The sequence below is a fragment of the Drosophila arizonae genome, chromosome 3 (genome assembly GCF_054131065.1).
Source record: "Drosophila arizonae isolate 15081-1271.41 chromosome 3, UAZ_ARI_1.0, whole genome shotgun sequence".
Taxonomy (NCBI): domain Eukaryota; kingdom Metazoa; phylum Arthropoda; class Insecta; order Diptera; family Drosophilidae; genus Drosophila; species Drosophila arizonae.
In genome coordinates, this window is record NC_142923.1 from 17,121,814 (window position 1) to 17,148,769 (window position 26,956).

Genomic DNA, 26,956 nt, shown 5'->3' on the forward strand with positions numbered 1-26,956 from the left:
TGCTAGCTACACACAGGGTAGGTATTGTGTCTTGATGAAAGCATAACAACGTTTGCATAGAAACCAAATATTGATACGGAAAATAATTGTGTGTAGAAAATTTAGGTTTTGACTATTGTTTTATTATAATAACTGCCTTTAATATAAAGAACCAAATAGTGCACATTTCATATTCAATTGAAAATGGATCCCACTAAACTAGTTGGAAGAATGTATGATTTAAATATATAAATTAAAACTTACATAACTCTAACTCAAATAATTAAAGAATTTTCCTATATTTTGTAGCAAAGAATCTGTACGCTTAGAGCACAAGGCGCGTAGAAGCTTTCCACTCATCTGGAATGGAATTACATCCCGTTCAAATAATAAGTTTTATCACCAAGATGAACTGGATAAGATGCTAATGGAGAAGCTTCAACTACCAGGTTGGTATTCTTCATTTCTAACATAAATTATAATTATTAATAAATTTATATTATAGCACCCGACAACAAGGCTCAATCGCATTTTATTTCAGCTGAAATGCAAAAGAATTTACTGGACATTTGTCGCTGTGGGCGACCTAGGCATGGCATCCATTTGACCAAGTGTCTGCAACGAGCTGTAAATAAGAATCTACAATCTGAAGAATCTGAATCGAAAGCCGTAAATAAAATGCCTCAGACTTCAAATTGTAAGTTTCCAGCAGATCTTCTTTTCTAGTGCTTAATGTGACTTATTCTTTCCAGCATTTATTGGATTTAAAACAGCTCCTTATCAAAAGTTAGAACGGTCCATGCAGTATATATCGCCTACAATCTCTATGCCGGGGCCTCGTATCACTGCTGCCCCATACAATGCCATTATTATAGGTTGACAAAGATTATTTTAACCGAAAATGTAATCTAAATTAACAATCGCTTACGGCATATACAAATATAATTCCTTTCATCAGCAAACATGATCTCAATATACTTAACTCAAATGTGATAAAGACTTTCCTGGATTAAATCCGATCTGAGCGCATCCAATCTCTTAGGAATAGCATTGAGATAGGGGAAATTTCCCAAATCTTATAGTTTTATTAAAACTTGAACCTGATATTGATATTTAAAAAAACGTTTAACTCTTAAGTATCTTGGGGACATCCCACTTAAGATTTCTGTGGCAACGTGATACACACATAAGCATCGAACTGGATTTACTAGTAAGTCATTCATTGCGAAAACCAGTTTTATGAAATCATTTCTGTTTTTCAACCTTAGTAGTAGTAGAGCTGAGTGTAGGTTACCTAGCTGGGGTTTTAGTTCAAATGCAACTTCTCACGGGTCTACTTGTACGGAAATGTCTAACTATCTGCAATTTTGGCTGTTTGCGATTTGGGCTCTTATCACTGCAGACTTGGTGGCCAGCCAAGATTTCCTCATATTCGCGGCAACGACAGGTTCTCCATTGATGACTACAAGGCCAACGGTCCGTTCGACTGGCGACTTTGTGCTGGTCAACAATTCGCCAGTAGTGGGCACGATGACACCATTTAGCACAAACGCTGCGCCGCCCACCCAAGCATTCATCGATTGCTTTGGCCGTTGTCCAACCACGCCGGAGTATAATCCGATTTGCGCCAGCAACAGGCAACTGTATCTCAATGAACAAAAATTCAACTGCGCTCGCTTTTGCGGTGCCGGTGAGTAGAGCTAATAGAGCATTAATAACGCAAAGATTTCCATTGACTGACTCAGTTTTTATTATTCACAGATATACGAATTGTGCGTCGCGGTAGCTGCGAGGGTCTGTTTCCCATGCAACGCGGATGACGTCGGTTATCCAGACTTTATGCTTAAACAATGAAATGTAAAAACCTGTATAAACATTTAAGCACCTTTTAATCGGCATCCCCCGTCTGCACTATACCCTGTTAATATGTTACAATATATGCGTAATAGATATGCGTAAACGACTCATATTATGGAAACATCATATACTTTTAAGACTGCACGCCCGAACTACCCCACTGTAGATTATGAACAGGGAATATTTTATAGCAAACATGTGTCGAGAATTCTCAAGAATGAATGATCTGTATAAACATGTAAGCAATCGTGATTTTGATAAGATTTTCTGAATATTAATGTATGTACAAAAACAGCTGGTGAGGCTGTTTAAATTATTATACTATATTATAATACCCTGTACTAAAGTACAAATGCATTAAGTTTCTTTTTTTTTTTAATTCATAAAAACACTACTATTTTTAATATTTTTGTCAAACTGTATTTTTTAATGTTGTAAAAGAAACCATTTTGAATCAAAAATGGAATGGGAGTAAATTTTCAACATTTGAAAATCATTGCTTTCCCAATTGAAGCTGCAGTGCCTCGCACGGCCTTACCTTTATAGAAATACCCATTCAGGACAAAATTTTTGCATGCAGGGTATACTAGAAGTGGAAAGCTGATGACATACAGGTTGTCAGCATTGCCGTCTTCAGTTCCATTTTAAGCCCCGAAGAGTATAGCACACACGGTTGCGGAACCTTCGAAATATCTTATCAAGATGTTAAAGTCTTATCAGCTACTTTTAAGCATAGGTCAGCTTATTTTCTTTATACAATATTTGTGCGCAGCTTCCGTTCCTCTTTAACATCTCGAATTTGTCATCTATACAGTATTGCTGATTGCATTTTTTAACATTGGGACAAATTCATTCGTACGACGTGCGAATGTAACGATTACAAAGCCAGTATGGAATAGATATAATAACACTAGGCCTTATTACGGAGCATTCAATGGAAGTCGAGTTATACAGCCCGTGCAGAGCAGTCCGCAATTTGCAGCACCTTACCAAGGAGCAGTTCAACAACCAAACATAGGATTCAGTAGCATTCTTTTCGGCTCTGGTACTCCAATCCAACCCTATGGAATTAATGCTCAGCCGTACTACCCAAACAGTACTACGCATGGAAATTTTAACTATACCAAAAGTGCTCAAGCCAATAGCACTTATCCATACGCCAGGCTTTTCAAGTTCTGGTAAAATTCTGTATATTCCAATATTGAAGTAAAGCAACATATTAAATGAGAACAATCAAGATTTTTTTTTTCAAACATTTATTTTGCAGATCATCTGTTTTTGTTTTCCATATATAGGGGTTTGGACTGTCGGAATTAATAAAGTTCAAATTCGAAATTTCTTTTCATTTTTTCAAACAATATTTATTGTGCAGATAATCCGATTTTAATTGACATTAGATTATCTGGATCATCGTGTTAAATAGCTTTCCGGTATTCCAGGAACGTTTTTATAATACAGTATATGTTGATATGATGATTGGCTCCACTCATGGGGTTATTAGGTCAAGGGGTGCAGGTTATTGATGTTTAATTAAGCACTAAGTCGTTCAGTCCTTCTATATAGATGACAGTTGTAGGTATACAGGTAGAGCATAGCTAATTATGGAAGTATATCAGCTTTGAACGTATAATTTGTATCATGTTCTTAGGTGCTAGGGGAATACCGACGATGATCATAAAGAAAAACAAAGCCCGATGTAGTACAATTTCAAAATAATCCCACGCCGCCGTCCGAAGCTCCCACGCCGCAGTCGCGCAACTCCCTCGCCGCCGTCAGGTAATCCCTCGCCGCAGTCAGGACCTCCCACGCAGCCGTCCCCGCTCGAGACTCCCTCGCCGCAGTCAGTTCGCAAATCCCACGAAGTCCTCCGCAAAGTCCCTCGCCGCAGTCAATTCACCAATTCGGCGTCCCTCCCATCAATCCTAGAGAAGTGTTGTACCTAGCGCCCTCGCCTAACCAAATCCCTAAAAGTCCCACGCCGAAAACTTGCGAATCCCTCGCCGCCGTCAGTTCTATTGGTATCCCACGCCGCAGTCAAAGCTTAAGTCCCACGCTGCCGTCATAATGTAGCTCAAATGTTGTTCCAAAATTTCAGAAAGTATATTCTCAATGCTCAAAAAAAAATTCTAATTGCCCGAAACGATGCGTTCTCAGAAAACGTCAAAAATAAACGGCCTCATCTCATCAGTCATAGTAGTAGAGTAGTAGAAGAAATTAGCAGAGTACCAGAATAAAATGACCAGAGTAAGTTCCTATCGCTGCCAGCGAGCCCTAATGCAGGGAAATGTGTGTGTGTTATAGATGCGAAGCAATATTTCTTAAGGCTGAAGTTGCAGTTGTCCAAACAGGGATTCAAAAAGTGTCCTACGCGTTTATATGCTAGCCATCGTACGAAGAGAAAGGTGATTGTGCAGGCGGTCGTGTCGATGAAAATGATGATTTCTTTTCGCAATAGTAGTAGTAGAATTGTGGCTTGCAAATCGGTTGAGTTCTGCCTATTTGCCTCGGACTGGATGCAGTTGTGACAAAGATGAAAATGTTCCCAAACTAGTTCGATATTTATTCCTAACGAAGACCTCCAGAGGTACGTGCAGATGTGTTTGTATAGTGATAAGCCGTCAATGCCGTAAGATGATTTAAAAGGACCCTTGCCGCTCCAGCTCGTCAACAAGAAAATGTCGATTAAAAGCGCTGCGACGACATCTGAGTCGACTTAGAAAAACAACCAAGCTCGGATGAGATTCAATCTCAGCACATGGGGTGGTGGATGGTTGAATTTTGTCGATCAGGTTATAATCAATAGATTGCCCAGTTGTAGCAATCTCTGCCAGCCAAACTTGAACGGTTGATTGTGTCGTCCCATCCCGTACCCTCTCAGCAAAAGGCCCTGAAGATTAATAGACGACAAAGGTATGGGTAGGCCCGTAGAGAAATGAAGTTGTTTCATTCAAGTCGCTCCTTCACTCTCTCTCATTACGGGCGGGTAGTAGGCCATCATCAGGGATCCTCGTCTGTCGAATTCATCTACGAACGAGTCGTCCCTGCCACGTTTCTTAAGCCATACTAATATGTACATGTCACAGTTTTACAATAATACAAATACAATTCAATCTTACAATACCAGTATCGAAAACTTATACAATTTTTAACAAGTAACATGTGATAGCTCATTTGCATGGCTGTACAATATACATTAATATAGTTGACAATGGCTATAGACCAGAAGAATTTCATTTTTCACAGTACCTCATCATGGAAGGATACATACTTCATCGTATGATCTAAAATACATAAACTGAGATAAAAAAAGGAAAAAAAAAAAAAACATAAAAAAAAAAAACAAGATACAGAATATAAATGTAGCGCGTGTCTCATGGATTCCCTTCGAGAACAACTTGACGTGTGCTGGCTGGACAGACTGACAGTCGACCAGGTTGGAAGAGTAGTTATCTGAAAAAACAAGTACACACCAACAACAACAACAACAAAATGGACAGGGATCAGCTATTCAAATTGATGCTGGCATCGATTCCCTGCCTGCCTGCTTGCTCGATCAGTCGCTCGCTGTATGGTGCGCTCTTCATCTTGAGGATTCGGATGCTCGTTTTTGGGCCGCCACAATACAGGAAATCCCGCATGTGTGTGCGTGAGTGTGTCTGTGTGTGTGTGCGTTGCTGCAGTACCACCTCGCAATTGTTTCCCATTTGCGGAATGTTGAACGGTGCACCAGGAGTTAAGCGCTCAACTGGCAAATCGAAGCGTAGCGTAGAGCTGATTCAACTAGCTAGCTTCTTCGTCATCGAACACTAATCGCATTTGATTCCCTTTGCGATGGATTTGATTGATTACCGGGGGGTTATATTCTGTTAAAAATATGTGCGACCTAAGAAATGGGAGTGAGCGGATAAGTTACACAACAGATTATAGAACCAGTTGAATACCACCACCGCCGGCTGGCCGGTTCTTCGATCTCTTGATCGCTGCCATCTGTCGCGACTGCTGCTGCACAGGATTTGATCTGATGCTTGGAACACTAGTCGCATTTGATTCCCATTTGCGATAAGCCACGAGCACGAATTCCTCAGGTTGGATCGTTAGGGCTTCATAGCTGCTTCTACTATATACTACCAATATACATACACTTGGCTTGCAGGGCGCACAAAATGCTGAAAGCGAGAACGAGGCGACGGCGACCATGAAGACGACGACGACGATGCTTGAGTGCCGGTAGCGTACTTGCAGGCAGCTGCCCGATAACAACGACAACACATCAGCTCGCCTCTTAAGCGAGTGCTGGTGATTGTGTGGTGTGGCGGGTCTCGGTCCAAACGCATTTGTTTCCCTTTAGCGCGGACCGAGCGCATATTTCTATGCGGTGCAATGCATTACGTGCTGGACTGAGAGCTGACCCAGCCTCGTCTTGGCCGAGCTAGGCTGCGATACCTCCTTAATAGGGGAACAGAGGCTGCTTCTTGTGTTCAAGTGGTCGGGTCGTTAGTACGTAGGAGCTGGAGTGCATCAACTACCAACTAGCCATTAGCCAGTAGACGACTATCGTCGTTGCCCAATATCGTGCAGCTTACGTTTCTGTAATGTAAAAACGTTAAATTGTACGAAGTACAAAACGATCTACTTGGATCTGTATTTGTATCTGTGATTCAGCAGGCTATTTGGCTGGACTCGACTCTCGACTCGCATTGGCCATCAAAAGGCAGCTGGGATCAGTTGTTATACATTTTGTTGTTGTGGTGCTGGCATTGTTTGAAGACTGTACCTAGCTGGATGAACTTGATGTATCGTTTTTGATTCCCTTTAACGATTTTGTTGTGTGAGAGCTAGTAGAGTTGGAAAATATATAGAATTCGTGTGTACATATTGTACCTCCGGAGCGTTCCCAAAACGGAATTTGCAGTAGTATTAAGCACATTCAACTGCCTCACAAATCGCTGCAAAAGTGAAAGTGCAAAGCAAAAATGGTAAGCGAACAAATTTCTCACGTCGTCAATTGAGTTCCAAGTGACTAAAGCAGGAAGGCCTATCCTCGATCTAAAGATGGTAATATGCGATGATGGCTTTTATGGACGTATTAGTTTGCAAGTACTTCAAGATCGTCTTTTCTCTTAGGCTGTAAGACATATTTAAGCAATTCAAGGCGTATTCAGTATCGGGCTGACCTTAATAAATCAACCGGAATGATGTTGGTCAACTCTCGAGGAGGTGTATATTGCTTGCAAGTTGGCTTTTCATTCTCATTGCCTCAAGGAATATTGCTATAGGTATTCGGGTTTCTTTGCGATTTTTCCAGGAGGGTAGCAACCAAGAAACGTCACTGTAATTAATACATGACATGCTTAGAAAGAAAGCTGTAGGTAAAAGTAGAGAGAAAGTAAACTTCTGTGACAAATCCTTTATCGTTGCTGATGTCTTAAGGGGATGACCCCAGGTCAATAACAAAGTCTTCACTTCCTCGCCGACATGGCATCTTTATCCTCTATCACTTGGAAAGCTACCGACAGATATGCGCAGGCACATTCAACTGCGGTTCTTAGCTACAAGATACAAAAAGCAAGAATTTTGCACAAAGGAAATCGCATAATTTACATGAAAATCCTTTAGATGACGTTTCCTCGCTTGAGCTACAAGAAGTATTACCCTATTTGTGGGGATTTACAACTTCCAATATGCGCAGGCACCGTTCAACTGCGTCATATTGCTATAAAATACAAAAAGAAATGTTTTTTGTTTGGCAAAATCTCAAAATTTACGCTCGATTCTTTCGTCTTTCTGCTATATTGATATACAGTGGTTCCAACGCCAAATCGGACAAGACTATTTATTTATTTCAATAAGTATTTTCTTTAGCAGTAAGTTAACTTTTTACCGTTTTCACATTTTTTCTCAAATCTATTATGTATTAGCCCCCTAAAACAAAAAAAAAATTTTTTAATTTCAAATGGCAACATTTTTTTTATTTTAAAAAACTAACAACAAGTCCGATTTTGAGCTTCAACGCCAAATCGGACAAAAGAAAACTGCAAGAAAAATATCCGTTATTTGGCGGAGATTTTCGTTTTTGTTTTGCTTATTGCGTTTCGTTATGTTCTCAAGCTCATAGGCGTACAGTAACACAAATTATTTTTGCGAAATGGCTCCACGTGGGAAGCAAACTGGTGTTGAGGCACGCCAAATAATATTAAAACTGCATTTTGATGGCAAAACTGTTAGAGAAATAGCAGAGCTGGTCGGAAGAAGCAAATCTACCGTCCATGATATCATAAAAAGGTTTCGGGAAGATGGAAGATTGATTAACAAAAGCCAGGAGGGAAAAAGAAAGCGATTAAACTCAAGGGAGGAGCGGTCGATTATAAGGGAAATTAAGGTTGATCCCTTTAAAACCGCAAAGGAACTAAGGATGTCATTAAAAACAAACTTTGGAAAGGATGTGTGTGATAACACAGTGCGCAATACTTTGCATCGGTATGATTTGCATGGCCGAGTTGCCCAAAAAAAGCCTTATATTAGCCCTAAGAACAAAGCGTTTAGGGTAAAATTCGCGAAAGAGTACTTGCTAAAAACGGATGACTTTTGGAATCATGTTAGTTGGTTGTATATCATATTAAATACCTTTCTTTTTTTGCTAATTATCTTATTTAAAGGTGTTGTTTACTGATGAAAGTAAATTTAATTTGCATGGGTCCGATGGTAAGGTGTATGTGTGGCGTAAACCAAATACTGAGTTTGAGCCCAAGAACACAATAGGCACTGTTAAGCATGGAGGAGGTTCAGTCATGGTTTGGGGCTGTATGTCGAGTGCGGGAGTTGGCCATTTGCACTTTATCGATGGCATACTCGATAAATTTGGCTACCTTGATATTTTGAAAAAAAATGTTAAGCAGAGTGCGGAGAAATTGGGGATACTTGAAGACTTTGCTTTCTATCAAGACAACGACCCCAAGCACACTTCAATGCTAGCTAGGCTCTGGCTAATCCATAATTGTCCCAAATTGATCCAAACGCCTGCCCAGAGCCCGGATATAAACGTAATAGAAAATCTGTGGGAAATTTTGGCGAGGAAAGTTTACCAAAACCGGTATAACAATCTGGACCAATTGAAAATGGGATTACTTGCAGCTTGGGACTCCATAGAGCCAGAGATCTGCAAAAAGTTGGTCAAATCAGTTCCCAATCGCTTGCAGGCTGTTGTCGCAAACAAAGGTTTTGCAACAAAATATTAAATATTAAGTTTTTCTCTTATTTTTTATTAAAGTTTTCTTTTGTCCGATTTGGCGTTGAAGCTCAAAATCGGACTTGTTGTTAGTTTTTTAAAATAAAAAAAATGTTGCCATTTGAAATTAAAAATTTTTTTTTTTGTTTTAGGGGGCTAATACATAATAGAGTTGAGAAAAAATGTGAAAACGGTAAAAATTTAACTTACTGCTAAAGAAAATACTTATTGAAATAAATAAATAGTCTTGTCCGATTTGGCGTTGGAGCCACTGTAGGTTCATTCCTCCGACCATTGTCCAAGACAATAAGTCCACCTCACGGTCGTTTAGATTTTCAGTTTGCCGCCTGGCTGGAAATCATATAAACACGTTTACGAAACAGTTGTGCTGGCTACAAGAGCCAAATTAAGAGTAGAAATAGTAAAAATTACGCTATCCAGGATATTATGATTATGTTTATGATCATCCATCAACGTTCATAAATTAGTTTCTCGGTTTCAGCTCTTAACGAACAGACCATTGGCCCAACTTGCTAAAAGAGAAACAAACGCAACATTTTTTCTTGTTAGGTAATAAGAAACACGTTACGCGTTTTTGGCCAGCTCTTTATCTCGACTTGTAATCCTGGCGTACTTCTAAACGTGCAACTTGAGTTGACAGAAAAGATGGCTTAGTCTGTGTTTTGCTTGCTCATGGTCATATCCTTGCAGACGCACGCAGGCACCGTTCAACTGCGTCACGTCGCTAAAAAATATATGTATAAACAAGAAATGTTTTGTGTCCTAAGTTTTAGAGGTGTCCACAGGGCGGGCGCTTAAAGCTGCTTGATCTTATACTGTCAGACCAGACTAGGAATGGATGCGACTTTCCATTGATGAAACCAGATGCTCACAGGCACTGTTCAACTGTGATGCATCGCTACAAAAAAATTGAAGCCCACGTATTTATGCTAAACATAGCGATAGTGACAAACAAATATCAAACTTCTTCCTATATTACGATACGATAGTTCGCCAACTCCGCCGATTCCTCTATCAATCTGTAGATAAGTGTGCAGCCCCTCACTCTTCATGGAGTGTGTGGATATGAGAGTTCATTGAATTTCATAGTATTTCTTAACTGCAATTCAAGAGTTAATCAAGAAGAAAAATTCGATACGGCTTACGTGCCACCAAATTCAAGTGAAGAAATGAAGTGATAAGTAGAATACGAGGATGCTGAGAAGTTGCTGAAGCTGCAGATAATGACAACGACGACGACGACAACACGACGAAGACGAAGAGATTCCATTCTATGATTTCCTTTTGCTGTAAATCTGTTTTAAAAAGTAATTGTTTTGCGTTCGCAGCTGATATACGAATACCGCGTGTATGCAGAGATATCTGTGTGGATTGGTGGTGGTAGTAGGTGCCGTCAGCAACTGCTAACCGCTTTATGTATAGTAGGTAGTGATTGTTGTGATGGTGGTAACCGACCAGGAAGCATAAGGCACACACACGTGTTTGCTGTTGAGCTCAAGCTGCTGCTGCCGCGCGCAATTCCGCCTTGTCCCCATTTATCTGTCAGCTGCATCTGGCATTTTGGGTAAGGGAGACTCGGTGGTGTTTGCTGCTGCTGCTGCCGCTGCTAGTTTGCTGTTTCGGCCAACTGTGTAGGATCGGCTGGTGTGCAACTGGCTGCCATTGTGGATGTAGAAGACGGACAGACGTGAAGACTCACTCAGTGATTAAAACGAAAATCAAGCAGACGATTATCGATCGGATTGATTGATGATGCAGGTTGGTAGGTAGGTATCGATTTCATTGCCCATCGATTTAATGTTTTCTGTTTTGATGTGGTTGCTCTTGCTGTTTGTCAAGTGTTCCGTTCCTCCTCATCGTTGCCATTAACGTTTCGAGGAGCAGGAAAACTGTAAAACAAAATCAGTTATAGACGAATATGTTTACGACAAATGACAGGGAGAGTGAGAGACTTAGACATGTAAAAATAAAGGCAACACTGATTTCAAAATTACATACAAGTTTAATTTTATTTATCTTACATACATTTATCAGTTCCAAGTATTTGTTCTATATACATTTTTAGCACAAAAGCTAACGACGACAGTATTTTGACAGATTTAAACCTAAGCTATCTATTATCATGTTATTCTCCGATTCAATATGAATCACTATCTTTCTGACTCAAAACTATTTCATAGAAGCGGACGCACTGATAGAAAAAATATAAATAGTATACAAGTCTACCTAAGGTTTGCCTATGCACGAAAGAGAAATCAAAAACAAAGGCAATGCATGTTGCCAAATCGGACAAAAGAAAACTTTAATAAAAAATAAGAGAAAAACTTAATATTTAATATTTTGTTGCAAAACCTTTGTTTGCGACAACAGCCTGCAAGCGATTGGGAACTGATTTGACCAACTTTTTGCAGATCTCTGGCTCTATGGAGTCCCAAGCTGCAAGTAATCCCATTTTCAATTGGTCCAGATTGTTATACCGGTTTTGGTAAACTTTCCTCGCCAAAATTTCCCACAGATTTTCTATTACGTTTATATCCGGGCTCTGGGCAGGCGTTTGGATCAATTTGGGACAATTATGGATTAGCCAGAGCCTAGCTAGCATTGAAGTGTGCTTGGGGTCGTTGTCTTGATAGAAAGCAAAGTCTTCAAGTATCCCCAATTTCTCCGCACTCTGCTTAACATTTTTTTTCAAAATATCAAGGTAGCCAAATTTATCGAGTATGCCATCGATAAAGTGCAAATGGCCAACTCCCGCACTCGACATACAGCCCCAAACCATGACTGAACCTCCTCCATGCTTAACAGTGCCTATTGTGTTCTTGGGCTCAAACTCAGTATTTGGTTTACGCCACACATACACCTTACCATCGGACCCATGCAAATTAAATTTACTTTCATCAGTAAACAACACCTTTAAATAAGATAATTAGCAAAAAAAGAAAGGTATTTAATATGATATACAACCAACTAACATGATTCCAAAAGTCATCCGTTTTTAGCAAGTACTCTTTCGCGAATTTTACCCTAAACGCTTTGTTCTTAGGGCTAATATAAGGCTTTTTTTGGGCAACTCGGCCATGCAAATCATACCGATGCAAAGTATTGCGCACTGTGTTATCACACACATCCTTTCCAAAGTTTGTTTTTAATGACATCCTTAGTTCCTTTGCGGTTTTAAAGGGATCAACCTTAATTTCCCTTATAATCGACCGCTCCTCCCTTGAGTTTAATCGCTTTCTTTTTCCCTCCTGGCTTTTGTTAATCAATCTTCCATCTTCCTACTAATACACATACTTTGAACATATGCATGTATATACACACACATCCGTAGACACATAAAGAAGGCTGTTCCGTAAAACAAAAACCTTGTCTGTATTCACACATACATACATACGCAGCAGCGCATGTTTGTACACTTATGCATTTGAGTATACAGACACATTTCAAAATGGCGTCGCCATTGTACGTACCTGCGTATGTGTGTATGTATGTGTCGTCTTTGTGCGAAGCAACCCTCAGCTACACAAGCCACTAAAAACGTTTTCTCTTGTCGCTTACTATGAACATATTAGCTAGTTTCAGAAACAATATTACTAAATTAAAACTAAATTGATTAGATAAATTTACAAACCGAGTGTGAATTCCGGACCAAAGGCTTCAGGTGAGCGTTGATTGACAGCAGTTGCTCATGACTCATACCACTCGCTCTGTCACGAAGGCCATTTGCTCGTCCTCATCATATCACACTCTTCTTCACAGCCTTCACATTTTTTCATTACAATCTATGTATGTATAACAGGTTTGCACACGTATTGCAACTGCAAATGAGAAATTTCTTTCGTAATAAAACTAATTTAACAAATATATCAACGAAATTAATAAACAAGGTAAGCATGACGAATTTTTGAGCTAAAACACATTTCTCTTATGTACATATATCCAAGTATATATGTTTGTCTCTTTTTAACTAACTGCTCACTGCAATGGCGCATTGGCTATTGTTGTTTTTGTTGCTGCTGCTTAAACTGCTCAAAAATCTGTCGAGGCCACTCAGTTCGCTTTGCCACAAATTATTTTCGACATTGCGACGTTCGAATTCTTCCGTCTCCGTTTCCTCTGTGACGTCACACGCATGATGAAATTTATCGTTGCAGTTGTTATTTTGATTGTGGGTTTTGTTGCCGTTGGGAATAAATTTCGTTTGGACGTCGAGCCAACGACTGAATCGTTCCTGCTGCTTTCTGCGCAGCTCATGCTCTGCGCTGAAGAGAGCCGTCGACAAAATGGCGTTCACGCGTAAACTGCCTGAGCCACGCAATTTACGACGCATTTGCATGCGTTTCATGCGAAAATTTCGCACCCAATACGTTAATGTTTTCGGCTGCTCAACATTATCGAATTCATCATAATACGCAACCATTTCGAATGATTTTAATTCTTTTCTTCTATAACTTTCTTTTTACTATAGACACATACAAACACACACCTCTTTTGTTGGCAAGAGCTGCTCACACACTATCTGACACTTTCCAGAAACTGAACTTTTAGACTAATGCACGTCCTCTCGGAACAACTTTTCAACAGAGAATGCTCGAACGAGTGGGAATGACGCGATATTTATAGCTGTGCTCGCAGTAGCGATATGTATTGCTACGCGACGCTGCTGAATGTAGTACCTGATTTTGCAACCCGTTTCTCAATAGGGAGGTAGCTGGATGGCGCAGAAAACTAGTTTTTAGAATATTTAATATTGCTGCAAGATCTAGTTTTGAAGAGAATTTATTTTTCTTTGGATTTGGGTTGTTAAAATAAATTGTAATATTGCCCCCTATTTTCTTGTCAAGCAAGGCAGAATATTTCAGTTTCGATGTACCTGCCAACTCGTTTTAAGGCATGTAGAAAAATTCAATTGAGCAGATGGCTGAATATCGATATTTTAAACGTACCGATAGCTGTTAATTTTTCATTGCTGGTTTTCTTCTTATTTATTTTTTTTAATAAATGACATTAATACAATTTTTTAATAATTATAATAATGAATAAGTATCACAATTAGTACGCATATAATATTCAAAGACATACGATATACATTGGTTTGCACTGCAGATTTAGAGTAGCGAGATCTAGACCAGTTCATTCACTAATGGAATTGGAATTATCTTCAAGTAGTAAGCTGCTTTATTCATGTTTAATTATTTGGACCATTTACATATGTACATATGTATTTATAAGAAGAAAAACGAACTGCTCGATGGGAAACGTGATCATACATGAGTGAAAAGCACAAAGTATCGTACATGGCCCACGATTGTTCACTTCTCACTGAATTAGTTCATTTGATCTGTTTATTCATAAAACTTTTCTAGCGAATTTTATGAAATGCGAATGTCGTTAAATTGACTATGTTTTTTATTGCAGCCTAAACGCATGCAATATTTTTAGTGTTCACTGGAGAATAGTCAGCACAAATTGACCATCGATATTAAAATAAAAAAATTTGGTATTAAGTAACCTTAAAAACATTTAACATATACAATATTTATTCATCGGTTGTCAAAATTGCCTAATCAATGCGTAAAATAGCTTTATATATGGTTCTATATGGTTCCATTAGTAGCCCGAGAACACATAGAGTAGACATCTCTAAAATTTTTTCCCTGGTTAGTGGTTCCATGCAAATAACGTTTATTTCCACATCGAGTTGTTCAGCACTGAAAGTATTCAAAAAGTGTGTTACAGCACTACTCGAATAGTCAGTTTAATTTTGTAGTGTCATCGAGCAAAAATGGATGCATGCGAACAGGAAAATAAAGTCAAGAAAAGGAAAGATAAACTGTAAGTAAAAATAGTTAAATTGTTATGATATACAGGTCTGATTTACGCGTTAAATTGCTTCAGCTTTCCGTTTAAGTGCTCTGAAGCGTACACCAATGAATTGCCCGATCCGAAAATTGACTGCAAGTTTCTGCCATGTGGTAAAAGTTTGATGGACTATACCGAGGAACCTATTTCCTTTCCACAGTTGGAAATGCAGCTTAGCCATACATTTAACGGTCTTCATATGTTGTTCGATATCGATCTGATCAATCAGAATTGCTATAACCAAGTCCCTGGGGAGGCCAACGAAATGGATCCCAAGGATGCTGAGTTGTTGACTGACATTGAGGCGGTGCAAATCAACAATTCCACGTTGAAGGGTTCGTATACTTTTCTCACACGCGCTCAAGAATACCGCGAACTCCTTGCCAAGAAGCGTTCCACTATGCCACGCCTACAACATCTAGAGCCAGAGTCGGATGATCTGGATCTGGATTCATTCAGCGTGGAACAGCAGATACAGATTATAGAGCAAACATTTGTGGACGTAAATAGGCCGCTGTGTGCCCATCCCACCAAGTCGAACAGCAGTGTTCGGCCGGTCGCACAGCTGCCGGTGTTTCCAGAATCCAGACAACTCGAGCTTGTACAAGTCCATTTTCATACACCGCCCTTTGCTAATACCAATAGTATACTCAAGGATTGTGGAAGCTACTATATAAACTTTAAACAAAAGCCCGAGCCGGTTTTTCAAAGAATTAATCAAAAATATGGCAAATATCTAACTGCTTATCTCTCCGAGCAGCGCTTCAGGGTACCTATCTCAGAAACCAATGAATCCGACGATTGTGTTGAGCGATTCATATTGCGTGAGAAGGATGGCTGTCTCTACTATCAAATGCTTAGCAAATATATCAGGTTACAGAAGGACCAGACAATTCAGGATTCGTTTTCTAGCCTATCCCTACTGGCAAGTCCACACAAGACTTTTTCAATTGATATGTATTGATGTATTGATATTTCCTCTCTTTGACAGGTGAGGCGCTCTAAGTAAGAACAGAAACAACCCATCTCTAGCTACAAGATGTCATTGGACTGATCTTGATCAAATCGGCGTTTCTACATAGCTCTCCCATCTCCCATCTCTAAACAAATATAGTAAACGGTCCTGAAGAAATAATTTAAGATATATATTGTAAGCAGGTCGGATTTATGATACAGCAATTGCTTAAATGTTATACCTAATTTGAAACATCCTTAATTCATCAGCAAATATTCTCAATTATATTATTTAAACAATATTGAATTATACAATTTCCTGTTAGTTTATAGTCATAATATATAGTATACATAGTGATTTATTAAAATATAAATATCTAAAATACCTACGGGATCGCACCCATCTCCGGCATGTGTATAAAACGTGAGAGCAGAATCCAAGTATCGCTTTCAAATGCTCTCAAATCTCAGGCTACATTTTCCCTATATATCAAATCACATTCACTAGATACATTCAACGTTTGCTCCGCATTAGTAGGCCCCATGTACGAAACATATATACATATGTAAAAAATTTCGTGAAATTGAGTAAAACTACGCTCCGCGCTTTAAATCCCAAATTGTAGAACTATGAAACCGGTTATCGAATGGCTAATTAGCGTTTGTGCTGGCCTCCTCTTTAGCACTCAGTCCATGCGTATTTTGAAGATAGCCAACGATGAGAAGAATTCACCATCGTCGTCCTCCTCACAGACCAAGTCCGTAACGGCGATTCAAGACGAACTGGAAAAGCCCTACATTATGGGATCCGAGCAGATAAGCGCCGCGTTGCAGACTGTTTTGAGCAGCGATGGAAATAACCTAGATAATCAGTCGTTATCCGACAACAACAACAACAATAACAACAACAACGGACAATTCGAGTATACTTTGGGCTCGGAGTCGTTGAATCGCATGTTGGAGGACATGTTGGCACGTCCATGCAGCGAGAATTTGGAGCTACCCCATATCGAGCCGGCAATACAGCTTTAACTATTACATATTGTATATATCTGTATGTACATACATATATCTACATATATGTATGTATATACATATATAAATTGTCAATTGATACGTTCAGTTTCTTTTTTTATCTGTATGAATTCCTGAATAAATTAACAAATATGGTCGACTAAACAAAAGGTACATACAGATATACATATGATTGTATATGTATGTATATGTATATGAGGTGGTGGAAAATAGCTATTAAGGATTTGTTTTGTTTTTTTTTTTTCTGTATGTAGTATAAGAGCTTCGACTAAAAAAAGTTTATCCTAATTTCCTAAAATCGGAAGAATAGAATAGAATAGAAACTTGGGAATTGCCATATACGTGCTTCGGGTATTATCTATTTTGGAATAGATCATTATAAATGCATGCTACCAGGTCGTAGGCACTTATATACATATGTGTGTCAGCCACTGAAATCTGTTCGCGATAATCGAATTGCATAAATTTACGGCGAACGAGTTGAAAGTGAAAAACCACAGCACAAAATGGCAGCCCAACTTATTTTCACCGTTTTTCAACATTTCCAGCATTTCCACAGCTGTCATTGAAATGTCAACATAACACACCCACACACACACTCGTGTATGTGTGCTACTACAGCGTGTTCGCAATCCACAAACAGCGGATTAAGGCTCAGACTCTCAGCCTCTGTGCGCTGCGTGACGTAAATACTGATGAATACCTCGCAGTTCCCCAGACTCCCCATCCGGGCCCCAAGCGGGGGCAGCTAACAGTGCAGCAATTGTCCTGCTGTTCTGCTAAAGAATAGATGCCTGTCCTCGTGGTTTTACTGTGCTGGTGTTCATTTAGCCGAGGTTTGTCTATTTTGATGAACCAGTTCCTGCCCATATCCTACTGGTCAATTAGTGCTTGCACCTCTTGAAGGTGGTGAACTGTTTCAAATTATTTTATTTAGTAACTCGGTTTAGTAAATGAATTAAGCATTTATTATTGTTGTATTCATTTGAGCTGGTTCATTCAAATATTATTAATAGAGTTTATGAGGCGCACCTCTAATGTATTTCAGCCGATACCCATTGTTCTCTTTAATTAGTCTTTATCACTGTCGAATGGAATTTTTTTTACTTACATACATACTTATCAAAAATAATTCTTTAGTTTATTTGATGTAACTAGTTAAATTGAACTGATTTTTTAATAACAGAATATTATTATAATATTATATCCATGATGTTAATGCCCATGTAAGACATACATATATATTCATTACACTTTACATTTCTTAATTTTAAAGTTCAGTTGATGAATCAGTCTTAATCTTTAAGTTCACTAGCTCTTTCGAATGGACAGTTCAAAGGAGCTATTTCTGAACTTGAAGATACATCTCTATCGCACCACTGCTGCTTCCCATGTGAGAGATCTGTGTGTGGTTTAATTCATTCATAGGTCATGTGGCAGGAAGAAGTCCCGGGCAGACGAATGCACCAAGATTAAGCCACGTAAAATGGTGTCAACATTCGGTTGTGCGGCTTATTTAATGTGATTTCCTATTTATTAGACATACATACATACATTACTGTCTGTATGTACTTGCCTCCAAGTTCAGCTGCCGTCGTGCTGCTCTATATGTATGTATGTATGTGTGGGTGTGTGTGTGGGGGTGTGTGTGCATTACGCATTAAGCCGGCTTAAATATGATTAATTAAATGGTTTAGCTCTGTCTTGCGGCGCATAAAAATGACTAATGGATAGAATAAACTTGTATATATGTACGTATATTTATATAAAATAAATATATAATACAATAATAATATTATAATAGTTAAATAATAATATAAAATAAAATATATATGTCTTTATATATACTATACTATTTTGCTATACTATTTTGTAATATATCTGAGTATGGATATTATTAACTAATATTAGCTATATTAACCAACACTAATTGTTATTTGCTTGCTTATAAGTTTTTATCACCTGCATCATTTCATCATATATAACAATGATGTAAATATAAAAAAATACATATTTCATATGCTCTATATCGTCTATTCGGGTTTACAGTTTGGATGATACTTAAACAAATGCAGGAAAAGGCTAATAAGCTCTATGTTTCTCTGCCTCTCTCTCTCTCTTTCTCTCTCTCTCTCTACAATTGCAGCTCAACTCAAAAGTATAAAATGTTGTTTGGAGCATATTTTAAGCTCTGCCCTATCGAGGCTTTTAGCTTCTGCAGTAGCAATATTTTCATTTTGGCGAGCGAGAAAGTGCTTAGTCCTTCAGCCTTTGCTGTCACGTTTCACATAAGTCTGCAGTTTTCTAATCTTTATAGTTCAACGTTTCCAGAGTTGTGCGCTTAAGTGTGCAATTTATATGTAAAGCTGCTTAAAAAAAAAATATATATATCAAGCTCTTTCTCTGTGTCTCTCTGTCTCTCTGTCTCTCTGTCTATCGCACTCTCACTTTTTCTCTCTTGAGTCAATTTTCGTAGGACATATTTATGAAGGCAACTTAACCAATTAGTAGCCCAATTAGGCAAGCAAGACCGTTGGAGACGAATAATTCTTTGGTCGCCTTTAATACCCTGTGAGTGCGAAAGCAAATGGGGTAGTTTATACGAAAGGGTTGTGAAATTAATATTAGCGACATTTAATTAGTTATAATATATGTATATAAGTATATATGAATTCCCATTCTTATAATTTGTGCTTTCATGTATTATCTGCGACTGTTATAGTTAAGAGTTGGCTTGTGCTATTGATGTATGATTAAATCTTATATATATAATTGGCAATTTTCTGTCATTATCTCTAGATTAGATATCTTCTAATATAATCTAATTAGATATGCTCATCTCTGAAAACATTTACATTCCATGTTGTCTTTAAAGTATTTTCCATTTGGGCTTTCGTGCAATATAAATCTCGTAATCAATCACGTCCAAAATCAATTTCGTCTTTTTCCAAGACCCTAATTCATAAACAGAAACAGCAATAGCAACAACAGCAATAGCAGCAGAAAAGGTTTTCTGACCTTTCCCACATGTTTAGCAAATGCGACTGTCTGGCTCCTGAACGTCGCAATACGAATTTTTTTCGGCAACTTGCAACAAACAAAGGCCACTGGAGCATGCACTTCATGAATAATGTGAAAGCTTCGTCTCAATTTTATCTGAGAGGGCGACATTACAAGACATTAAAGAGAAAGAGAGAGAGAGAGAGGCTGTGCCATAAATGTTGCGGGGTATTCAGCAGCATGTTGCCAACATTGCACTGCTTAGTCATTAACGAGAGTGAGAGAGAAGGCTGTACCATAAATGTTGCGGGTCCTTAGCAACATGCTGCTGCTTGCACTGCTTCGACTGCCTGCGATGTTGCTGCAACATTCGCTGCCTAGCAGCATCTGTCGCACTTTGTTATTGATTTCTCGCTTCAGTTGTCATTGAGCTAATAGAGTTTTGTATGCACGAATAATTAGATAATTTATCTAGGCTTTAATAATAGAATGTAAATAGCTAAAAATGTCTATTCAAATGATTAACAGTAGTCAGAACAAAAGAGCTTACATGCGATGCAACAAGATATATAAATAACTGAATCAAGATATATATAAATATATTATTTTACATAAATTTTACAAATTCATAAAATCGAACTGCACCAAATATAGAATATAAAGCACGCAAGTGACAATCATGCGAAAGCCCATTGCATTGTTAACACGAAACAAGCCGCAATAATTAAATCTGGGACGTCGATGTGTGCAAAATAAAGCAAAGTTAGTGATCTGTAAAAAATACTTAAAATTATTTACATTTTCTATAAAACAGCTGATGTTACTCACACTCCGATCTAGCCATGAATCAGCAGTCGATCTATCATTGAAGAGCCTCAAATTGATTGAGGTCTCTTCGGCTGCGCGTTCAGTCAGCTCGCAGACGGCGATATTTAGCCAAAAGTCCAAGACGTTAATGGCAAGGGCCTGGCTGAAGTTCAAGACCAAAGCCAAAGTCAGCGTCTTTTTCAGGCTGATGCTATAGACGAGCATATAGAATATGGATGTGATATTGATACTCAGCAGGCACAGCATGAACAAAATCATTTGATAGCTGTAAATGGAGGCCAATCGAGTGCTGAGCGCTACGAGGCGACTGTAAATCCCCTGAAGATCGTGAATGCGTCTAAATTTGATCTTCTGTTGTCTTGCCAGCACTCGTAGCTCCCGATTGATGAGCCAAATCGAACGATATATATAGAGCACGGCCAGATGGAAATGCATTCCCAGCAGCAGGATACTCAGCTGATTCGCCATAGTAGCCGCCAGACCCAGGAAAAATTTGTAGCTGATGGGCGTATTGAATCCGAGTGTGAGAAACAACATCGAAATGAGCTCCAACCAGATTGTGAGGCTCTTATAGATAACATTATTATCAAAGTTTGAGCAATCCAACGACTTATATTCAGTTTCATAGAGCTGAAGCAGAGCATTCAGAACATCTCCGAGCTCCTCGCTTAGCCACCAACTGCGAAAGAGTGTCACGAAGAGAGTGGCTAAATTTAGACCCGTCTGTATCTGACTGATTTGCTCTGACAGAGGATTACGTCGATAGACCTCGGCCAAATCGACGAATTCTGTATCGCCGTAGTAGCGAAAGGAAACCCGAATGACTCCCAGATTCACAATAATTCCATATGCAATTAGCCACTTAGAGCGTCGCAGTCTTTTGCTGCTCGCCACATAGACGAATGGGAATAGACCCAGAGCCCATGAGCTATAGAGCGTCGCCCACTGATTGAACCGAGCGAATTTGTGGCGCCAAGTGCGACGAGCTTGCCACATTATAACCGAATGAACTAATTTATGTGAAAGGTCTACTAAATTGGCGGGCCACAAAGCGAACAGCAAACAAAGGGAAAATCAATTACACTAATATGATATGATATTTCGTGGCTAATATAAGATAATCTTAGACTTCAGCAGTCGTAGGTATGCTAATACGCTTGCTGACATATAGTACCCATAGGAGAGACTTGTAGATGTATTTGCTTTTGAATGAGCTCTATTCTATATTAATTTTTAATTATTTTTGTTATTTTGAAATCGATAAAAATCGATAATAATTTATATGTAAATATAATCTCATTTATTTGAGCATATCTTACATAATTTGGATACTTTTCCTTATTGACTAAGCTTTATCTAGCAGTGCTTGACTAGAAAATACTCGATGATTACATATATAGAGTATTTATCTATGCTCAATACATTTTAATACACAACTACAATAGCTCTATAGCTGTTTGCATATATATGTACCATTATAATAGAGGTGTTTTTACAAAAAACATATACGTACATTGATGTTTTTTGTAAAAACACCTTTACTCTTTTTGACTCTACCAAAGACTGTCAAATCAGTGCTTAAATCAAGTCAATATAAGCTTAAGTAGGAGCTGTAATAGAATGGGATTGACTTGGATATTGAAAGAGCAAAAGATAATATTAAAAGACGACCACAATTTTGATAACGCAAATGGAATACGAATTGCTCTATTATGTGGAATGGCTTAGCCTATTAAATTGCATAAGACTACTTAAACTAGGCATAACAGTAAAGTAGAACTATAATTCTATGTGCTTACCCTATATTTCAGAGAGAAATCCGTGGAACATTTTAAACTTGAAGCACTCACTCCAAATATTGATTTTTTTGTTGTCATCAAAATTGGGAACTTTTGACCGTTAAATAGTGTACGATAGAATGGAAAAGTTTGAAATGCAAATTTGAATATTTGGCCAGGCAAATCCCAGCGCCGATGCGAGCTCGATGCGAGGCGAGCGAAACTAATTACAAAGTACAAATGTGTCATTTGGCCATGTTATTTGAGTACTTTATATTCAAAACTGTGTTATTTGCAAAAGTCGAGCAATTACGACGGCAACAGCTGCCGCTGTCACATTAACCTGATCTGGAGCTGGGGCCTGGGATTGTGTCCTCTAAATAGGCCGTTGCTGCTAGCTGTTGGCAGTTGCCTGTTGGCTGGTAGCTGTAGGCTGCTTGCTGCTGGCTATTGGTTGTTGGGCTGTTGGGCTGTTGTGCTCCCCAGCTTCGTGGTTAATTGTGTTTTTTGTATTCCCGGCGTACAGCAATAGGCATCGTTAGCATCGCAGTCTGGCCCCCAGATGCCTTCTGTGATTATCGTCTCGGATTTAATGTGTACTTTGATGTAAAACATTGCCCTATTTACAGAGCTGCTGCCGTGCTCGTTCACACAGTCAAAGGCGTATATTGGCTTTTATTGAAGGTCGGCTATAAATTTTTCTAAATTTTGTTATATATACATACTTCAACTTAATTATTTATTTTTCACATTTCCGGCATATCGAGAACAGTTAAAATTTTGGCTTGATTTTTGCAGCAGCACCAAACAACTTTCTCTATCAGCTTATATATTTATTTATTATTTATTTTATTTATAGCCACCCACCATAGGTAAACAGATTTTCCTTCTATTCTATTTAATGACGACTTCGATAAGCAGCTCTGCTCGTAAAAATGAAATGGGTGTATCGGCTTTTATTGCAAATTCGTATTTCGTCCGCATCCTATGAAAAATCTTGAAAGAGTATATAAAATTCAAGGAATGAGAAAATGAGGTACAGGTACAAGTTATGATATATACATAGACTCTTCACTCAATAATAAAAAACTCTTTACCTTAGACTGATGCAAAACTGTTTGGCAATTGAGAACTGATACGATATACATAAATATATGTGTGATATATATATGTATGTGATAAATACGATAAAAATTGAAAATGTTATATATCGAATCTTAAACATTCTCTAGCTGTCATTGACCTAAGAGCGAGTCGATTAAATTTCATTAAAATATTCAAAGTTAGAACTTAGAATCAAATCCTAGCAGTCATTGCTTAATTTTAGGGTCTATAATTTTTTAAAATATTAATTACGTATATGATTTTCTTCTTCCTAATACTGTGCTGTATTTCTTCTTTCCTCTAAGCGAGTATTGTTCAGTCGTTAGTACTCGACCGAAATATTCATTTCTTATAGTTCTTCTGTTTGTCATGTCCCTGTACTCAAAGCAGGCGGCGCCATTATCCCATTGAACTATATTTAGAGTCTAATGAAAGCTTTGGTTTGTGCAGGGCTATTATAGCTACATACATGCACACATATATTTATGATGTTTTCTTTTGATATAAATGTATATATTTTGAAAACAGGCAGAGATGTTTCCATAAATACATACAAATGTATATGTATATATATATTATATAACTGTGTTGGGCTTAATTTTGCTCATGCTCTCGCCTTTGAATTGTTGACCCTGCTGAAAGCCTTAAAACTTAATCGAAGAGAACACATCAAACAACATTCGTTGCCTACTTTTTAGCTCTATCTCCGCGCGCGGGCCCAGGGCAGAGTTGGGCCTTGAGTTTCGCACCTTTTCGCTGTGACGTTCAGGTGTGTGCTTGAACTTTGTTTGGGTAACTTTTTTTTTTTTTTTTACAACTACTTAAGCACGTAGCTGTGGCAGCTACGTTGTTGTCGTTGTTGCTCAGCGAAAAAAGTAATTTTGATTTTATTAGCTGCGTAGCAGCCGATGCTATTGATGCCTCGGCTGGCTCACCTGTATCACCTGTCCCGCTTTTTAGTTTCTTTTGCCAATTCACTTCTTGCACTATTGGCTGAAAAGTTTACAGCTGAGCAGAAACGAAGTATTAGTTGATGCCATTGACATTTTCATTATTTTCTTTACTTTTTTCATTTTATGGCTAAAGCACTTGGGCCATGCCACATGCCACATGCCACAAAGTCAGCCAACCGTTGAGCTCAAATGAAGCAAAGGCGTCAATAGCTAAACGGAATTTTATGAAAGTCCTTTCAACTAAGAAACACCATCTCAGATTATAGTCGAATTCGAATTTCTTAAAGCTTTGCAGGTGTTCAATACGTGATTCAAGCTGAGCTTTCAAGCAGAGAAATTTCGATGAAAATATGTATGACAAGCAAAGTATGTATATATCGTAGATAAGATAAGTTAAAAAGGCATTTTAGTTATGGATATCAATATCAGCATTATATTATTCTGAATAGATCAATATATGTATATATATTTGCTGGCCGAAATTAGCAAAAAATCATATTCAAATAGTAGAGACTTGATTGCATATTAGAGATCAGCTATAGTATACGTTTTGGTGTGTGTTTCTGTATGTAGCAGACCTCATCTTGTTTCTCCATGATCGAAAAATGACTCAGAGAGAGGCTCAAGAGTTGAGTTCGTCTGTGAGTGAACGAAGGTGCTGTCGCCCTATAAATGGAGGGACCCCTGCTGCATTTCTTCAGTTGCCTGTTGGACCTGCTGGTGGTCAGACATTCTTCCTCTTCCTCTTTTTCTTCTGCTGCTGTGGTGAGTGCTTCATTAATTAATCATTTATGTTAAGAACAATTGTAATAGTTTAAATAATAATTTTGAGTAATAATTATTTAAATAATTGTTATAATTTAATTTTTTGTATTATTTCATTTTAATTATAATAAAATATAAATAATTGTTTTTTCTTTCACTCTAAAAATAATAATAATAAATAATTGCTTTAATGTTTACTACTGTAGCCACTGTAATGTTAATGATCATTGTGCTAATTATATATAAATCATTATAGAGCTAATGGTCATTAAAATAAGTCTTATTAGGCAATTGATCATTAAGAATCAAAAATAATAATCTAATAAGAATGTTTTAAACAAGAATTTTAATGATATAAACATCGAAGCTATAATGCAATATAAGAGTATTTAGTAAAATTATGATTTTTATACATTATAATATATTCTACAAGTTATTGATAAGAAAGAGGAATATAATATAACTCAGCAGTTAAGAGTGGGAGAAGTAATAAAGAGTAAATGGGTACGTAATTTAGTCTTGAATTTGAATGGAATAATACTACGAGAGGACATCTATGTACATATAAATATACATATATATGTATGACTTTATTTGGTATTATGAATATTCATCTAAAATGATAAAAGGCATGTCTACAACAGTTCATCGCTATCAGAGTCATCGTCGCTGTCAATCAACTGGCCAATGATTTGGAACTCGGCGTTCAGGCTGCGCTCCCAGCGCTGGATGAGATCCGCTGTGGACACGCCCATTGAGCCGCATGCGATGTTGAGCACTTGATTGGCATTATTGCCGGCGAGCAGAGAGTAGGGACCGGGCTTCAGGAAAGTCTCGCGCGAGGGGCTGAGATCATAGATGTTGCCGTTGAGCGCCGTGTACACCGGTTCGCCCTCTCGCATGCCATCGTAGGCCATCAGCTGTAGCCGAGTTAGACGCAGTGCATCCGGTGCATTGGGCAACGGAGCTTCATTCAGAGTTGGGCTGTCCTGGCCCTCCTGGCTGTCCTGACTATCATTTTCCTGCGACGATTCATCATCCAGTTTCGCTTGACTGCTGCCGGCATGCGTTCTGTATAGTATATAGACCTGGGCAATCTTTGCCGTGGCATAATAGCCCACAACAAACGATATTATCACTTGGGCAATGGGACTCTTCAGTAAAGGACGAATCGAGCGAATGGCCGCACATATATTCAAATTGGCTGGCGAAATCAATAGCTTAAAGGTGCGTTCGATATGGGTTAGCCAAGGAACTTACTAGCGTAATGGAAATTCGCCTGCAGCACCTTCAAAGGCGACATTCTATGGGGTAGTGTTTTCGATTCCGCCGATTACTTTATTTATATACATATAGTATATATATGGGAAAAAATATTTTTATATTGTGACACATCAAATTTTGTGAATTTTGTTATTGTTCGTGTCTGGCTTCTCGATGAGTCTTTTTGTATTCGAATGTCTTGAACGATTAACAAATACCCTGCAATTGCGAATGGGCGCATTCGTGTACTGCACTATCTATACTACTATATTATTATTTATTTTCAATTCTTCTCTCTCTCTGTCTGTGTATTTTATTTGTCTCTCTCCCCT

The 26,956-nt window shown here is 38.3% G+C and overlaps 7 protein-coding genes and 1 long non-coding RNA gene across 9 annotated transcripts; 4 read left to right on the forward strand and 4 right to left on the reverse strand.

Annotated features, from left to right (window-relative positions):
* Positions 1-39: 39 nt before the first annotated feature.
* LOC108610257 (uncharacterized) lies at positions 40-941 on the forward strand. Its single transcript, XM_089464850.1, has 4 exons — positions 40-212; positions 289-428; positions 485-676; positions 732-941. Exons 1-4 carry the CDS (start codon positions 184-186, stop codon positions 857-859), a joined length of 489 nt encoding a protein of 162 aa, XP_089320976.1. The 5' UTR covers positions 40-183; the 3' UTR covers positions 860-941.
* Positions 903-1,939, forward strand: LOC108610254 (uncharacterized). 2 transcript variants are annotated; one of them, XM_089464849.1, is made up of 3 exons: positions 903-1,189; positions 1,248-1,669; positions 1,741-1,939. In XM_089464849.1, exons 2-3 carry the CDS (start codon positions 1,327-1,329, stop codon positions 1,797-1,799), a joined length of 402 nt encoding a protein of 133 aa, XP_089320975.1. In that variant the 5' UTR covers positions 903-1,189; positions 1,248-1,326; the 3' UTR covers positions 1,800-1,939. The 2 variants fall into 2 exon arrangements, with proteins under 2 accessions (XP_089320975.1, XP_017857732.1); XM_018002243.2 differs by lacking the exon at positions 903-1,189 and having other exon boundaries at positions 1,219-1,669.
* Positions 1,940-12,923: 10,984 nt separating this feature from the next.
* LOC108610255 (uncharacterized) lies at positions 12,924-13,552 on the reverse strand. Its single transcript, XM_018002244.2, has one exon. The coding sequence runs from the start codon at positions 13,500-13,502 to the stop codon at positions 13,050-13,052; it is 453 nt and encodes a 150-aa protein (XP_017857733.1). The 5' UTR covers positions 13,503-13,552; the 3' UTR covers positions 12,924-13,049.
* A 1,182-nt stretch (positions 13,553-14,734) lies between these two features.
* On the forward strand, positions 14,735-16,237 carry LOC108609480 (uncharacterized). The gene is made up of 3 exons (XM_018001200.2): positions 14,735-14,917; positions 14,981-15,869; positions 15,936-16,237. The coding sequence occupies exons 1-3, from the start codon at positions 14,868-14,870 to the stop codon at positions 15,951-15,953; spliced, it is 957 nt and encodes a 318-aa protein (XP_017856689.2). The 5' UTR covers positions 14,735-14,867; the 3' UTR covers positions 15,954-16,237.
* Positions 16,238-16,386: 149 nt separating this feature from the next.
* Positions 16,387-17,062, forward strand: LOC108610256 (uncharacterized). The gene is made up of 2 exons (XM_018002245.2): positions 16,387-16,950; positions 16,993-17,062. The coding sequence occupies exon 1, from the start codon at positions 16,529-16,531 to the stop codon at positions 16,928-16,930; it is 402 nt and encodes a 133-aa protein (XP_017857734.1). The 5' UTR covers positions 16,387-16,528; the 3' UTR covers positions 16,931-16,950; positions 16,993-17,062.
* A 3,489-nt stretch (positions 17,063-20,551) lies between these two features.
* On the reverse strand, positions 20,552-21,794 carry LOC108609481 (Gustatory receptor 22e). The gene is made up of 2 exons (XM_018001201.2): positions 20,762-21,794; positions 20,552-20,704 (listed from the first exon to the last, which is right to left on the reverse strand). Exons 1-2 carry the CDS (start codon positions 21,755-21,757, stop codon positions 20,552-20,554), a joined length of 1,149 nt encoding a protein of 382 aa, XP_017856690.1. The 5' UTR covers positions 21,758-21,794.
* A 993-nt stretch (positions 21,795-22,787) lies between these two features.
* On the reverse strand, positions 22,788-24,061 carry LOC149269795 (uncharacterized). The gene is made up of 2 exons (XR_016269205.1): positions 23,637-24,061; positions 22,788-23,535 (listed from the first exon to the last, which is right to left on the reverse strand). It is a non-coding gene; the product is annotated as an uncharacterized LOC149269795 (long non-coding RNA).
* Positions 24,062-25,924: 1,863 nt separating this feature from the next.
* c-cup (calcutta cup) lies at positions 25,925-26,821 on the reverse strand. Its single transcript, XM_018002242.2, has 2 exons — positions 26,622-26,821; positions 25,925-26,565 (listed from the first exon to the last, which is right to left on the reverse strand). Exons 1-2 carry the CDS (start codon positions 26,662-26,664, stop codon positions 25,997-25,999), a joined length of 612 nt encoding a protein of 203 aa, XP_017857731.1. The 5' UTR covers positions 26,665-26,821; the 3' UTR covers positions 25,925-25,996.
* Between the last annotated feature and the right edge of the window lie 135 nt (positions 26,822-26,956).

Excerpts from the sequence above, each read along its gene's own strand:
- LOC108610257 (XM_089464850.1), top strand. The coding sequence starts at position 184 with ATGGATCCCACTAAACTAGTTGGAAGAAT. Across the intron at positions 213-288 it reads ACTAAACTAGTTGGAAGAAT|CAAAGAATCTGTACGCTTAG; the intron begins GTATGATTTAAA and ends TATATTTTGTAG. Across the intron at positions 677-731 it reads AATGCCTCAGACTTCAAATT|CATTTATTGGATTTAAAACA; the intron begins GTAAGTTTCCAG and ends TATTCTTTCCAG.
- LOC108610256 (XM_018002245.2), top strand. The coding sequence starts at position 16,529 with ATGAAACCGGTTATCGAATGGCTAATTAGCGTTTGTGCTGGCCTCCTC.
- LOC108609480 (XM_018001200.2), top strand. The coding sequence starts at position 14,868 with ATGGATGCATGCGAACAGGAAAATAAAGTCAAGAAAAGGAAAGATAAA. Across the intron at positions 14,918-14,980 it reads AAGAAAAGGAAAGATAAACT|CTTTCCGTTTAAGTGCTCTG; the intron begins GTAAGTAAAAAT and ends AAATTGCTTCAG.
- LOC108609481 (XM_018001201.2), bottom strand. The coding sequence starts at position 21,757 with ATGTGGCAAGCTCGTCGCACTTGGCGCCACAAATTCGCTCGGTTCAAT. Across the intron at positions 20,705-20,761 it reads ATTCATGGCTAGATCGGAGT|ATCACTAACTTTGCTTTATT; the intron begins GTGAGTAACATC and ends TATTTTTTACAG.
- c-cup (XM_018002242.2), bottom strand. The coding sequence starts at position 26,664 with ATGTCGCCTTTGAAGGTGCTGCAGGCGAATTTCCATTACGCTA. Across the intron at positions 26,566-26,621 it reads GGCGAATTTCCATTACGCTA|CCAATTTGAATATATGTGCG; the intron begins GTAAGTTCCTTG and ends TGATTTCGCCAG.
- LOC108610254 (XM_018002243.2), top strand. The coding sequence starts at position 1,219 with ATGAAATCATTTCTGTTTTTCAACCTTAGTAGTAGTAGAGCTGAGTGT. Across the intron at positions 1,670-1,740 it reads CGCTCGCTTTTGCGGTGCCG|ATATACGAATTGTGCGTCGC; the intron begins GTGAGTAGAGCT and ends TATTATTCACAG.
- LOC108610255 (XM_018002244.2), bottom strand. The coding sequence starts at position 13,502 with ATGGTTGCGTATTATGATGAATTCGATAATGTTGAGCAGCCGAAAACA.